Source organism: Dipodomys ordii, unplaced genomic scaffold, assembly GCF_000151885.1.
Source record: "Dipodomys ordii isolate 6190 unplaced genomic scaffold, Dord_2.0 Scaffold13, whole genome shotgun sequence".
Taxonomy (NCBI): domain Eukaryota; kingdom Metazoa; phylum Chordata; class Mammalia; order Rodentia; family Heteromyidae; genus Dipodomys; species Dipodomys ordii.
In genome coordinates, this window is record NW_012267229.1 from 14,189,272 (window position 1) to 14,204,536 (window position 15,265).

General features: G+C 52.8%; 1 protein-coding gene across 1 annotated transcript; it reads left to right on the forward strand.

Annotated features, from left to right (window-relative positions):
• Positions 1-727: 727 nt before the first annotated feature.
• Bpifb6 (BPI fold containing family B, member 6) lies at positions 728-13,585 on the forward strand. Its single transcript, XM_013010806.1, has 16 exons — positions 728-755; positions 2,806-2,917; positions 4,284-4,383; positions 5,306-5,410; positions 5,861-6,010; positions 6,156-6,219; positions 6,656-6,716; positions 7,365-7,456; positions 8,105-8,281; positions 9,430-9,483; positions 9,861-10,034; positions 10,679-10,746; positions 11,094-11,139; positions 11,873-11,936; positions 12,764-12,840; positions 13,449-13,585. Exons 2-16 carry the CDS (start codon positions 2,812-2,814, stop codon positions 13,479-13,481), a joined length of 1,371 nt encoding a protein of 456 aa, XP_012866260.1. The 5' UTR covers positions 728-755; positions 2,806-2,811; the 3' UTR covers positions 13,482-13,585.
• The last annotated feature ends 1,680 nt before the right edge of the window (positions 13,586-15,265 follow it).

Consider the following 15,265-nt stretch of genomic DNA (forward strand, 5'->3'; position numbering starts at 1 on the left):
CCGGTCCTTGACCCTGTACAGTCCGCTCTGCCTCCATGAACACAGAGCCCCTAGGGGCCCAGCGATGTCCATGGCCCTGCCTCTCCTCCGTGTGGTCCTTCTGAGGGCAGCCGACTTGGTCCTTGCTCTCTGGAAGGGGGTCTCAGGGACACAGGTCAGCCAGCCAGCCAGCACTTTCCTGTCCCAGTACCTGTGGGCTCACTGAGCTCCCAGTCCTGCCTGGCAGAGGTGACTCTGCTAGCCCCCAGGGTATCAAAACACATCCTTGGCAAGAGGGCCACTCAGCCCCGAGGATGTTCCTACATCTTCCTCCCCTGCCTGCCTCCCTCAGGTCCTGCGATGGGCAACCTGCATAGTGCCCGCTCCCCCTCTCAGGGTGGGAACTCCAACAGCTCATGCCAGTGTCTCCCCTGGCCTGGCACTCAGTAGGTGCTTAATCAATATCAGCGGAAGGAGTCCATGTGTGCCTTCTGTTTGCTCAGCCCTGGCGGAGGTGCCCAGTCCGAGAGAGGGGACGTGGAGGGCTCTGATGTCCCCAGTGCCTCCTCTTGTACAGCTACCCTCGCCGTCTGGGCTATTTACATTGGAACAGACCGAACCCCACGTGAGCACTGGGGCCTCTAGATAATTATCTAGCCCTTATTAAACCCTTAATTATCCAAGCGGCTAATCAGCCTCCTGAATATAAGGGCTTCCTCGTCTCAGGGTCAGGAGACAAGGTCAGCCATCTGCAGGACTTCCTTGAGTTTCACAAGGTAAGAGAGATTCTCTCACCTGGGGCGCTCTGCAGGGTGCTGCATCCAGACCTGCCATTTAACAGATAAGAAAACCGAGGCCCAGACAGGGGATGAGGTCGCATCTAATTGGTGGTGTGAACAAATGGCTTGTAGGCATGGCCCTGTTAGATGTGAAAAGATCAAGGTGACAGCAGGGCATCGCCTTCCTTGGGCTCCATTTGGAGCTGAGGGGAGGCAAGATGTGGAACCTCAGGCTGTGCCGGGTATCTAGGTACAGGTCGGGGCTCCCAGTAGGGACAAAAACAAGAGCAAAGGCCACAGGTGGAATGGCAGGGGACACTCACCACGGGCGGGTGGGCTCTATTGAAGGTCAGGTTCGAATTGTGGTTTTGAGCATGGTGGCATCTGGAGGTTGAGGAAGGCTTCCTGGCCAAGGAGGTAAGGGCTGAAATGAGGCCTCAAGGGGGAGCAGGTTATGGATGGGTGGAGGGAAGGAAGATGAGGTAAAAGCACAATCAGAAACAGAACCCTGGAATGAACCATTGCTCCCTAGAAACACCTAGACAACCATGTCCACCTGTCATGTGTCATTCTCAGTGAAAATCCCTGCCCTGTACAGATGGACCTCCTGCCTGGAGCAGCCGGGATCTTGGCATTAGTTCTAGCCTTGGGAATGAGAGCTGGGGCTGGGTTTTGTAGGCCCCTATGAGATGGGCCAGGGTGGGAGGAGACCTTCGCAGGACATCTTCTAGCCTGTTGCCCTGAACAGAGCTCTGAAGATATCCTGGAGCTCACAACTATAAGCAACCCTTCCATCTATCCACAGGAGCCCAGAGAACACTAAGAAATTGGTTGGGGCAGAAGAAATAGGTCCTGATTTCAGCTAGTGGCTCTTTGTACTTGGGTTCCCTCCTATACTTTGGGTCTCCCCGTACACACCTTCACCTCTGAGAGTCCTTCCTCCTGACCACCTTGACCCTGACCCCATTCCAGCCCTTCTCACCATCCTCCCTGTCCATACTTTAAGATTCAGGAGAGGCAGGACTGTGGAAGGGAAATCAGGCAGCTCCCTGTCTGGCACACAGGAGGCTTCCAGTCAAGGCAAGTTGATGGAGGGTAGATGGTATGAGGTAGGCTTGGCTGGAAAGGTGGGGCATGGGAAGGCCCATCCTGAGACTCAGAGGAGCACTGGTGCCTGAGTCTTCAGTCGGCTCAAGTCCAGCTGGAGTCCAGTCTCTCCAGGCTGACGCTGGCCCCGCTGCCATGGACCCTCTTTGATTCCTTTCAGCCAAAGCTCAAACCCAAACTCCACGCTTGGCCCCTGATTGGGAGAATTTCAGGTCTTGGTAAGTAAAGGCAGAGATTTCTTGGGGGAGTTCAAGTGGAGTAGGGATTTTTCTGAGAGGGAAATCTTTGAAGGGTCTGGGGTGGAAGGTGTTTTTGTTGTCCTCCTCCCCCCCCCCACTTGGCTCAAGGTTCTACCACTTGAGCTACAGTACCCCTTCCAGCCTTTTCTGTATATGTGGTATGGAAGAATTGAACCCAGGGCTTCATACATACAAAGCAAGTACTCTACCACTAAGCCACACTCCCAGTGGGAGGTTTTTTTTATTCAGCCTACTGTGCACCGGCTAAGAGACCCTGTATGTGCCTCAGTTTCCATAGTGGTGACGCCATGTTTCAGGAGACCTTTGGAAGTGGATTGAGGTTTTAGAAGTGGTGAGGAAGGGATGTGAGGAGGAAGGGGGCCCTGCAGGAGGGGAAGGGGTGTCCCCGGAGCAGGTAGGTTAGAACTCCCCAGTGAGCTGCCTTAAACTCATGCACACATCCCACTGGCTTGTGTCACAGGCTGGTCAGAGAGGCATCTGGCCCATAAAGACACTGAGGCACAGAGAGGGATATGCTCTGCTGAGGTGAAAAAGCTACTGTCATTTTTTTATGCTGTCTGGAGTCCTGGGGCTCCTGGACCCCAACTGCAGCCAAAAGAGTCCCATCCGCTCTGAGCACAGGTGATCTCCAGGGCCACAAGTCCTGGTGGACCACACCTAATCAGGGTCCCTGGATCTAGGTGGAGATGCTGCAGATCTTGTGTCTGTGTCTGGCCCTCTGTGGCCCGCTGACTGGCATTCGGGCGGAGCCTGGGGCACTGCTGCGGTTGGGCATGGACATCCTGAATCACGGTGAGATTGCAGGCTTGGGTTGGGGGCAGGAGTGGGCACAGGGCAGGCGGCACGGAGTGACTGCTTATGTCTGCTGGGTCTTAGCTCCCTGTGGTCGGCAAACCAACCTTATAAGAAATGTGTTCCTATGATTCTCCCATTGTGCCGAGGGGGGAATTGAAGACCAGGGCAAATGAAATGATGTTCCCTAGTGCTCTTAGGTTAGAGTTTACGTTAAAGCTATAAAAGTTCCATTTTCTCAGAGTCCCTCCTTGGTTCTGATGACAGGGGTTGATGATCACACATGAGCTATGGAGTTGTCAGACTGGGGATCAAATCCCAGCTCTGCCAACAACTTGCTGTTTGACTTCAGGCAGCTTTCTGTGTTACAATTTGTCCATCTGTAAAGGTAAAGAAATGTGAAACAGATATTCAGGAGGTTGAGAACTGAGTGTTGGTTCCAAACCAGCCTTGGCAGGGAAGTCTGTGAGACTCTTAACTCCAATTAACCAACAACAACAACAACAACAAAGGAGGAAGTGGACCTGTGGCTAGCCTTGAGCCAAAAAGTTCAGGCATAGTGCCCAGGCCCTGAGTTCAAGCCCCAGGACTGGCACAAAAACAAACAAAGATATGAAATAAGGCAGCAGCCTTCCCTGGTAGAATCCAATGAGAAGTTAGCACCCCTACACTGTGAGAAATTCTCAGTAAAATTAATTTTCCAACCTCAGCTCCATGGCTACAGGGAAATGGACAGAGTTGAGCTCAGGCATAAAAAGCTAGGACAACTCATTCCAGTATTTGTCTCCTTTCTGGAAACAAATCTGTGGCCATCTTGGAGAGGTTTCTGGCAGGGTCTCATCTGGGGTTGGGATGTCTAGAGCAGGGGAATTGGCATCTCTAGCTATCTAGAACCTGCCTTTTAACAAGGTCTCAGATGAGCCCATTTGGCACCCCGTCTGGGAGGGCGTGGGCCCCAGAAGCCACGGCCTGAGCCTGGCATTCAAGGCCTCAAGCTTGGTTCCCTGTGTGCTTACTTTCAGAATTCTCACTCTCCCAATCCCTCCTCTCCTTTGCCCTTGCCAGCCCTCTGCCCAGCTTCCTGGTGGACCCTCCTTCTCTTCCTCCTCTTTCTCCTCCTCTTCCTCCTCCTAGAACCAGAAAGATACCTGTCTTTCCTGTCTGCCTGCTCAGCTCTTCCTTTCTGGGCCTGAACCCCTCTAGGGTTCCTGCAGCTATGGTTCCTGCTGTGGCTCCCTCCCCACCCCTCCCTCATTTGCTACTGCACTGCAGTGCTAAGAAGTGGTCTGGGATGCACAAGGGATAGGTGCAGGGCAGCGGAGCAGGGGGGGCCCAGCTGAGTGCCTCCTGACCCTGTTCCCTGCAGAAGTCCAGAGTGCCATGGAGGAGAGTCAGATCCTGGAGAAGATGGCAGCCGAGGCTGGTGCAAAGCGACCAGGGGCCAAACCTATCAAAGGCCTCAGCAAGTAAGCAGGGGAAGGGGATGGCTGGACCAGGCAAAGAGCTGGCCTGGTTGTGGCATCCAAGGCCTGGAGAATCCACTGGTACAGGCTCAGACCTCTTTTCTGCCTTGGGCTGTCTTGCCATGTGACTATGGACATCCCCCTACAGAGGATTCTTGCCTAGGGTCCCTTTGAGGAAGAAAAGCCAAGCTCTAACTCCCTGCATGCAACCACTGAATTATTCCAGTTAGGTGAAAAAGCCCTCAAGCGGTAGAGCCAGAAGGTTTCAATAATCTGCTCTTAAGTGTTGTAGGGGATTGATCCAAAGGGGCTGCCTGGACTGATGTTTGGGGGAAAGCTCTCAGGTACTGCCTGGACTCAGCAGGAACAGGTGTGTGATTGATTAGCAATGTCTGTTCAGAGGTCAGGTTGCATGGGAAGAGGAGGTATGGATGCCACACTTTGCTATCCAGAATCTTTACCGGTGGTTCTCAATCAAAGGCGATTGTGCCTCCAGGAGGACATCTGTCAATATCTGGAGATATCTTTTGGTGTCAAGATTTCTGTGTGAGAGTGCTACTGGCATCCATGGGTCGAGATCAGAGCTGCTAGGAAACATTCTACAACACACAGGAATATCAAGAATGCCATCGTCAATGAACCCAGATCTATGCAAATCTTCCTGTTTTGTTGATGGGGAAAGTGAGGCCCACAGATGGAAAGAGAACAGCCCAAGGTCATGCAACCAGCCCTGAGAATAACCTTACCTGTGGTGGATTCCTGTCTAGCCTTCTGTTGATGGCCCTACAAGACAGGCTAGTCTCCCCATCCCTGTGGCACAGGAGAGGTTTACCACCCACAGGCATCAGCAGAGTGGTAGAGAGTGGGCAGAGGGCCCAGGTGTTGCCTAATCAGATCTTAGAGTTGTGCATGCCTCTCCCTCCAGCGTGAAGGTCAAGGACGTCCTTGTACCCGTCATCACATTGAACTTTGTGCCTGGAGTGGGCATTTTCCAGTGTGTGTCCACAGGCATGACCATCACCGGCAAGAGGTGAGCATGGCAGGGGAGGGGAAGAAAGGCCATCTTGTCTCACCTTTAGATACACATTTACTGTGCATCTGCTGGGTACTATCTGGGTGCTATGTTGTAGACTTGGTTCTTACTTTGATGGGATCCAGAGCAAGCTAACTTCAGGCAGAACAATTGGTCTAAAAATGGAGGGGGAGGAAGGGGACAAGGGGAAGAGGATAAGAAAAGCTTTGGGGAGGTGATAATAGCTGGACAGTTTTGAAGGTTATATAGGAGTTCACCAGAGCAAGAAGAGATATGCAAGTCTGACTATATGACTTGGAGAGGTCCCGTCCTCTTTTCTGTCTTGCTGAGATGGCCCCTCCCTTTCTCCCCGTCTAAGAGATGCTGAGGTTTTGGGCACAGAGGGTAATGGGGATGGTGGCCTGAATGGCAGAGAAACTCACAGTGCCCGCCTGCTCCATTCTCCAGCTTCACAGGGGCCAACATGGAGATCACTGTGGTTCTGAACATCACAGCCACCAACCGGCTTCTGCAAGATGAGGAGACAGGCCTCCCCATGTTCAAAAGCGAGGACTGTAAGATCATTTTGGGCAGCATGAAGACCAACCTGCCTAGCAAGTGAGGGGCTTGGTGGCTGGGGAGGAAGGCCGGAACTGTCCCTCTTTTTGAGTCTTCGAACTTCCAAAATCATGTTCCTCTATGTCCTCTTCCTCCCTTCCTGTCATTGATGCACTTGTTCATCTTCCTTGCTGCATGTATCTAGCATGATGCCCAAGGTGATCAACAAGTTCATAGACAGCACCCTGCACAAAGTCCTCCCCGACCTGGTAAGTGACCTGGAGTGAGCCCTTGCCTCCCCTCGCTGGCATTGCTTCAGCCAGCGAGGGGAGGCACTTTCCCTTAGCCACAGATCTGGACTGATTGATGATAGCTGTCTGGCTTAGGGGAAGGAGGTGCTGTGATCATCTAGTGATGTCTGCCATGCACATAGGCAGAGGAAACAGGATCCCATGTGTTCCAGCTTGCTAACCTTGTGTAGCTTGACCAGACCCTGGGGGATGAGTTCCAGCACGTTGCAAACTGTGGTCAGACCTGAACACTAGTCTTGATTTCCATGCTGCTGACTTTCTATGGGACTTGGAGCCTCTGTTTCACCTCTAGGCCTGTCAAGGCTCTCTGGACTCCTCAGGAAGTTCCCCTGAGCTGTGATGAATGTAGACCACAGGCAGAGCCCTGACAGCCCGATGCCTTCTCTGTTTGCAGATGTGCCCAGCCATTGATGCGGTCCTGGTGTATGTGAACAAGAAGTGGGCCAGCATGCACAGTGAGCATACCTGTCCATACCTGCCCCTACCCCAGGTCACTGGCACAGCTAGATACCCCTGCCTTCCTAACTCCATTCAAGGGGCTGCTTCCAGCCCAGCCAGTGGACTAGAGGATGGCTGAGATCATGGTGTCCCATACTGCCCAGTTGGCAAACTGAGGCCCTGAGAGACAATGGGGTCCTCTCCTTCATCTTTGCAGCCAGAGCTCCAGCCAGCAGCCACTCTGCCTATATCCCTAAGCTCTATGTCCTGCCAAGTGATCTCTGAAGTGGAGATGCCTAACAACTGCTGCCTCTCTTATTTTTGGGCCCAGTGTGGGGAAAAGGAAATCTCAGTAGCAGACTCATGTCGCCAGCAATGAAGGGGGGTGGCGCAGGAGAAAAGTCACTCCATCCTCTGAGCCGTGGCTTGCTGTCTGTGGAACAGCCTATCCGCTCCACTGCTCAGTGAGGCCCAGGCTGGCAGAGTGGTACGATTTCTTTCCCGCCAGGCGCCATTGCCTCCACCCTGCAGCTGTCCTTCCTGAGGCTCAGAGAAGCTGAGTAGTTTGCCTGGGGTCCCAGAGAGGGACATGGGGAGAAGCAGGTGGCTTTTTGGGCTAGCACCTACTCTGGGGTCTGCGCCTGAATGGAGGGTCCTCTGCACAGATGTCCTGCCTGTGGGCCAGATGGGCACGGTCCAATACGTCCTGGCGTCCTCACCGGCCACCACTGCCAGCCACATCCAGGTGGACTTCAGTGTAAGTTGTGAGGCTCAGGTGGAAGTGCTAGGCGGGGGCTGAAGAGGGCGGGAAGACGTCCTCTAAGGCTGGAACCCTCTGTGCGCAGCGTAGGCCCCTGTGTCTCCACTGATTTGGGGGTTACCATCTCCACATGGGGGTTTCTCCCAGGGCTGTCTGCTTCCTGCTATAAGTGGCTCCTGTGCAGATATTGTTGCTGACTGAGACTCAGGGGAGGTGGGCTTTGGTGCGGACCCCATAAGCTAGAGGCAGATCTGGATTCTTACTGGGTGAGGTGACAAGGGAGATGCATCTTCTTCTAAGGATGGAGAGTTGAGTCCTGCAAAGTCGTCTTCCTGGGAAGTCCCCTCACCTTCCCACTCCACCCCCACCCCTGGCCCGGGACACCAGAAATTGTGTTCTGGAGAAATGAGGGCTCCAGAAGTCTGAGTTAGACCAGCGAGATGGGCAAAGCTCTTCTAGGAGGAATTGCCAGGGGACTAGTGGTTGACTCCCTTGCCTCCTAAGGCTGCAGTCTACCTTCCTGTGTGCCAGGAAGTCCCATGGCTGTCCTGACTGGCTGATGTGTAGCTTGGTTTGAGCCTTTATCAGTCTGGAGTGCGGAGGCCCAGCCCCACAGAGCCCCTCACCACCATGTCCCTCCCGCAGACCGTGGTGCAGCCTCAGAAGGGCAAGGCCATCCAGGCTGATGGCGACGGGGTGGCACCCGGGTTCCCCGAGGACTCTGTCAAAGACTCGTCACAGCTGCTGCTGTCAGCTGCCTTCCTCACCGCGGAGCTGGCGCTTCTGCAGAAGTCCTTGGATGTGAAAATCAAGGGCAAGAAGGTGACTGTCCAGTGCCCCTACCCCATCTGCCTAGTGTGTCCCCCAGGGGCTGTGGGTAACACTGGCATTGGGAGATGCCAGAGTGGCTGTAGGTTCTGTGGTCAATTCACCCCTGGGTCCATGTGACCACCATCTACCCATCCATGCATCCAACTGCCCATGTGGCCACCTATTTAGTGGTTTGGCCAGCCATCACTTTCTTTTCATGTTTTTATTTTCTTTCTTTCTGTCTTTTCTTTCTCGGGCATGGAGCTTGAACTCTGAGCCTGGGCGTTGTCCCTCAGCTCTTCAGCTCAAGGCTAGCGCTCTACCACTTGAGCCACCGCACCACTTCTGGTTTTCTGGTGGTTAATTGGAGATAAGAGTTTCACAGACTTTCCTGCCAAGGCTGACTTTGAACCGCGATCCTCAGATCTCAGCCTCCTGGCCATCACTTTCTTTTCATCCTCTGTTCATCCACCCTCACCTATCCATTCACACTTAACCATCTATTCACCCACTCACCCCACCGCTCAGCCATTCCTCCTCCCACTCACCCATTCATTCCCCCACCCATCCATCCTCTCACCCATCCATTCATCTTCCCAACCATCCATTCATCTTCTCCCTAACCATCTATCTACCCTCCCACTCATTCACCTTCCCACTCATCCATCCATACTCCCACCCATCCACTCATCCTTCCACCCACCCATTCCCCCTCCCACTCACCAATTCACCCTCACATCCACCCATTCCCCCTCCTACCAATTCATTCATCCTCCTACATATCCATTCATACTTCTACCTATCCATTCATCCTTCCACCCATTCATTCATCCTTCCACCCCTTCAATCACTCATCTGTTTATCCACTTCCTTATCCCTCTACAAACCCTCCTATCTACAAACCCTCCCTCCATTCACCATCCATCTATTCTCACATTTCTGCCCTGGCTCTTCCCTCCAATATTCTTTGTTTGACCTTGTGCTGAGAGCCATGGGCACTGGAAGGTGTAGGGCGTGTTCTGGGTCACCCAGAAGCTCCTTATCTAGTTGTCAAGTGGAGAGGTCAGTGTGTGTGTGTGTGCAGGGATCTTGAGCCAGAGGATGGTTGTTAGGGTGGGCTGGGAGCTCCAGTCACCCTCATTTTGACTTTGATTTTGTAGATTGGTGAGCTTCCCCCACAAACCACAAAGACCCTGGCTGGCTTCATTCCACAAGTGAGTGTCCCCTACTTCCCACTGTGGCCGCAGCACTCTGGCCTGCCCTCCACATGAAGGGAAAGGAGCTGGGAGGTAGCTTTGCAATACCCCACATCACCAGTCCACTGTGGAGACATCCCCATGCCTCCATAAAGTACTCTTTGGGTCTAGCATAAGAAGGCCCAGCCTTCACACACTATCCATCCTACATCCAATAGAGAAATCGCCAGCGGTGTGATTTGCTCCTTTTGTTTCCTGATGGGGAGCCCTGGCTTGTGCCCACCTTACTGCCTGTGTCTGTGGTAGAAAGTGCCTATTGTATGAAGGACTCTCGAATGTAATGGGAACCATGGGTTTCAGGACCGGTCCTCAGTGGAATGCCCTGGTTTCTGCAGGTGGCTGAGGCCTATCCCAAGTCAAAGAGCTTGGTGACCCAGATCAGGATAAAGAAGCCCCCCAAGGTCACCATGGAGCCCGGCAAGAGTCTGCTGCACCTCCATGGCACTCTGGAGATGTTTGCAGCTAAGCGCAAGGGCAAGGCCCCCGTGTCTCTCTTTCTCCTGGAGACGGTGAGTGCAGTCTGCTCTCAGCATGCATGTTCCAGGCTAGGAGGGTGCACTTTACTAGATAGACAAGAAATGAATGCTAGGGTCCTTGGTTCATATCCACAGTGTGCCTGACCTCCATACACTCTTACCTGCTGCCTGGCCCTTGACTCTGCCGCTGCACCTGTAAACGGCTGGCGAGATCAGCACACCAGGCCCTCTCTCCTCCCTTTTCTCTCTCTCCAACATTCCTTAGCAGCAACAGGGCAGTAAAGGGACCCCAAAAATGGAACCACACAAGCCCAGAGAGGCCCAAATCTACATTGGAGAAGTCACAAAGGACTTCCTAGATGAGGTGCTAGCTGAGTTCTGTTTTGAGCAGGAGCAGGTCAGGGGGGACTGACTTGGCTGGGGATACCCCAAACAGAGGGTGCAGCATGAGTAAAGACCTAGAGCCATAGCCCAGTGTGTGGGGGGACCCACCATGGCGCCAGATAGGTTGGGAGGTTTTGTCTTAATCCAGGACAAGAGGGGACAAGGATCCTGGGCTAGGGGTATGGGAAGGCTGCAGGGCTGTTCCTGGGGGGGCAGGATGGACAGTAGTGGTCATGATGTCCAGGTGCAGGGAGGGTGCACTGTCTTCTCCCTGCTTCTTCCCTGCATGCCAGCACTTCAGTCTGGATGTCCAGTACTCAGTGCATGAGAATCGACTACAGATGATTACCTCTCTGGACAGGTAGGAGAAGGGGTGCTCCCACCCTGTGACCTGCAAGGACCTGAGGCTGGTGGTTACAGAGCTATGAGCTCCTTCATGCTTGACATGACAGGGGTCCCCAGGGCAGTGCAGGGCCAGCCTGAGGAGGTGCTGAAGAGTTCAGTGATAGGAACGATGGAGACGAAATGGGCGCTAATGACAGGTGACCAGTATCCTGTCACAGGTGGCGTGCACTAGGAACTCAGGAGTGCCTGCAGCCTGGGGGTGGGGGTGGGGGCAGGGTTGAGAGCCTCTTTTTCAACATGGGGTCAATGAGTCTGACCATCATCCCCTCCCTCATCCCCTGCCCGGCTTTTCCTTCCCCACAGATTACTGGGACTGTCCCGGGGGTCCTCATCAGTTGGTGACTTTAATGTAAGCATTCCAAAGTGCTTCTTCTGCCTCCCCGGTTGGAGGGCAAGACTAGGCCTGTTCCCTCGTGGGCCTGCAAGGGAGAGGCTCTGGGGATGGGGGCGAGAGTGCAAAAGCAAGCCCATCAAGAGGCTTGAGGGAGTCTCTGACTTGCTCTGTGACCTTGGGAAAGGCCTCTTAACCTCTCTGAGTCCCTGTTTCCTTTTGTAGCTAGAACCTGGACATCTCCCTGGATTGATTTTTAAAACAACCGGATAGGCAGTGGAGGGCTAAGCTGGCCGTGGTTGGCCAAGCTGTGATTTTTCTAGGGCCCAACACAGACCTGAACACAGCAGGTGTGGGTGATAACACAGCCACACTCACATCACACGATCTGTCTTTTTTTTTATTTTGTACTGTTTAACCCACACAGAAAGCCCATAAGCAGGGGCCACCACATCCCATGCTCGTAGGCACAGACAGGCTGAGCAAAGCCCCGAGCTTTCTATCAGAGTAGAAATGGATCCCTTTATGTCTCCTGAGTGTCCAGATTCTTGCAGTCTGACCCAAGTCCCACAGAGATAAACAGAGATGACGGGCACACGCCTGCAGCCACACAACCCGGGTTTGATGCCTGCTGGACAAGCCACAAAGCCACAAGACATCTCCAACAAAAGATGTGTGGAGCTGGTTGGACTGCATGGCAGGACGACAAATGCCAGCTTATGGATGTCTTCTCCCCTTCTTCCTCTTCCAGGCCAAGGACTTAACTGGCTTCACCACTGACTACCTCCAAGAAGCCTATCTCCCCAGGGTGAATGGTGAGCATGCCCACAGGAGCCAAGAAGGGACCCTCCAGAATGGGGAGGCTGAAAATTGGTCTTATTTTTATGGTATTATGGTTTGAACTCAGGATACATTTGCTAGGCAGGTGCTCAGCCACTTGAGCTAGACCCCAAGCCCTCTAATGTAGTTTTTGTGTCCCTTTGAGGGCTTGAGGATGAAACTCTGTCCCATACTTTGTACTCTGATTCTTGACTTCACATCATGATGAGACTTGGCTGGGGCTGGGGCGGGGGTGGGGCAGGGAGTAAACACCTGGCAGATCCCATGCTTCTCTGCTGGTGCTGCTGGCAGGCATTACAAATCAAGCACTGCACTACTTCCCACACCACTCTGCTCTGGGAAGCTTTAAAATAATTTTTTTTAATGGTTAGTGTAAAAGTGATGTACAGAGGGGTTACAGTTACATAAGTCAGGTAGAGAGTACATTTGTTGTTGTTGTTGTTGGTTGTGGGGCTTGAACTCTGGGCCTGGGCACTGACCCTGAGCTCTTCAGCTCAAGGTTAGTGCTCTACTACTTGAGCTACAGCGCCACTTGTGGCCTTTTCTCCTTATGTGGTGCTAGGGAGTTGAACCCAGGGCCTCATGCATGCAAGGCAAGCAAAAAGTACATTTCTTTTTGGACAATGTCACCCCTTCCCTTGTTCTCTCCCAGTTTTTCCTTCCTGTCCCTGCTCACAGTTGTATAGTTTATTTTCCACAGTGTCCAATGAGTACCACTGCTGCATTTGTTCACCCTTTGTCTGAGAAGCTCTTAATGGTGGCAGAGAAGTCCAGCTGAGATGACTCTTTTTGTATTTCTCAGATGTACTCCAAGTGGGATTCCCACTGCCAGACCTTCTGGCTATCAATTACAACATGGCTGAAATGAACATAGTAGAGGTGAGGGGAGGGGTTGGGAAGGTCATGTCAATCAACATGTTTGCCCATGGGTGATGAGCAGGAGTCCGCCTCTCTCAGACAGGAAGGGGTGGGCTTGGAGGACAGGAAACCATCAATTCCCACCAATTTGGAGAGCTGGAGCCTGGCCCTCAGAGCCTCCTTGACCAGGGGACTCTGACACTCATGTTCTGCCACCTGGGAAAATGACATGACCTCTCTATGCTTCCATTTTCCTGTGCTTGAAACAGAGATGGAAATGTAGGCATCCACCCCATAGGATTTATTTAGATAAGTCACCTAGAGGCAAAAGTAAGTGCTCAATAACTATAAGCTTTTCACTGCATGCTAGTCTTTGCGCCTGGAGTATTAAGTGTATATTTTTCTCATCTAATCTCTCTGCTCTGGGAGGAGGGGTTTTGAGGAAACAGAGGCTCAGAGAGGTGAAGGGGCTTCCCCTGGGTCCAAGGCAAGTCTGCTTCAGGATTTATTTAAACACTGCACTGAATTCCATTTCCTAGCCCTGGCCTGATTCCATCTCATCTCTGGGCCTGGAGGCCCCTGCCAATGCTCCTCATTCATCCCCACTTCCTGTTCCTTTCTCCTATCAGAACGCCCTGGTGCTGGACTTGAAGCTGGACTGACCGCAGCAGGATTCCTGGCCAGCTGTCCACAGCACACCACAGAGAAGCCCCTGAGCAGAGTTGCTGGGCAGGTCTTCTTGCACGGTGGCTGCTTTCCTGGCCAGGTTGTGAGCAGGACAGGCCTGGGTTGGGGGCCTCACAATAAACAGAAGAAAGGCCCTTACCAACATGCCATGTTTCTGTCTTTTCATTGTAGCAAACCAATGTGCGGCTTTTCTGGCCCTTTGGTGGGCTTTGGGGTCTGGGAGGCAGTGGATGCAGCTTGTACTTGATGGCTGCCCAGCTCAGAGCATGCACTGGTCATCTAACCCACACAACTACCTGGTGGTGAGGAAATGGAAGCACAGGTAGCCAGTGACCTTGTTCAAAGTTACACAAATCAGAAAGCTGAGGCTCAGAGTGAGCAGACTGGCTTGTGGCCTGAGTTCATGTCTTGACTCTGCCTCCACTCTGCTGTGGCCTGGGCAGCACTTCACCAGCAAGAGCCCGCTTTCCTGGCGGGCTCTTGTAGCAATCTCCCAGGGCCATTGTGAAGATTAATCAATGGGATCACAGTTCAGTGTGTCCTTTAGGACAGTGCCTGGCACACAGGAAGCTTGATAAGTGTTAGTTTGGGTGGGTTTCTGAGGCAGAGGGAGCTATGAACACTTCCTCTATGCCAGGGTGTAGCTGTACACTATATGTGTGTGGTGTGTGTTTGTGTTTGTGTGTGTGTTTGTGTGTGTGTGTGTGTGTGTGTGAGAGAGAGAGAGAGAGAGAGAGAGAGAAAGCCCACTTTCAGAGGCCTGGAAGGATTTAGACACACAGAGGCCAGTGATGGAGGTCTCTGTGTGAGCCACGGAGTCCATGGGCTCCCATGCTCACACACTTATGACCAGGGTGTGTCAAGTCTCACACTCATGTGTCTGTCAATCCCCTGACATTTATCTCCTTTGGATACATATCACTATTCTCATTAACTTTTTTTGGCATTGCTGGAGATCAAACCCAGGGCCTCACATCTGTCAAGCAAGTCCTCTTCCTCGAAGCCCGCTGTGCCTAATTATTCTTCAATAGACTCTTCTTAGTCTAAATGTGTATTTACACATAATTAAATTAAATGTAGACCCTGAAAAAGCAGTACCACTTAATAGAATATAAAAAACACACACATCTCATGACTTTGGAAAGCAATGTACCCCAGGGTTTCCTCGAACCAGTGGTCTCCTGCCCTGGAGATGGCCTGGATGGGCCCTGCCTGGTCACACACGTACTTGTGTCAGGTCAGGAAACCGGTGCCCAGGCACCTCTAGGATCCTGGCATATGGAGACTGGGTACTAGCCTAGCCTGGCATGAGCCCATGCCACAGAGGAAGGTGGCCCGGATGCCATCAAGCTAAGCCTGTCAGTTGTCACCGTTCCAGCACTGGGACAATGGCTGCCTTGAGGCAGACCTGGCAGGTAAGGCGCCTGGGTAATCTCTGGGTGGTGACACCTGACCCTGGGCACATCGGAGGCTCCCCACCTCCACCCCCCCAACCCCCCTGCCCCATGCCCAGCTCCGCCCTGTATGTTCAACAGTACACTCCTGGCCACCAACAGCTTTGAGATTGAGATCTCTTTGCAGAAGCCAAGTTGTCAGGGAGGGAGACTGAGGCACAGTGCTGTTAGGGAGGGAAGGCCTGTGCTCCTGCCAGACTTTGGACACTATATGGGCAAGGACAAACTGTAGCTTCTCTCTGGGCCTGTTTCCCCATCTTTACAATGGCAAAGGGGCCCAATGCTCTGATTAAACATTTCAATAG

Excerpts from the sequence above, each read along its gene's own strand:
- Bpifb6 (XM_013010806.1), top strand. The coding sequence starts at position 2,812 with ATGCTGCAGATCTTGTGTCTGTGTCTGGCCCTCTGTGGCCCGCTGACT. Across the intron at positions 10,035-10,678 it reads CTCTCTTTCTCCTGGAGACG|CACTTCAGTCTGGATGTCCA; the intron begins GTGAGTGCAGTC and ends CCTGCATGCCAG. Across the intron at positions 11,937-12,763 it reads CTATCTCCCCAGGGTGAATG|ATGTACTCCAAGTGGGATTC; the intron begins GTGAGCATGCCC and ends TGTATTTCTCAG.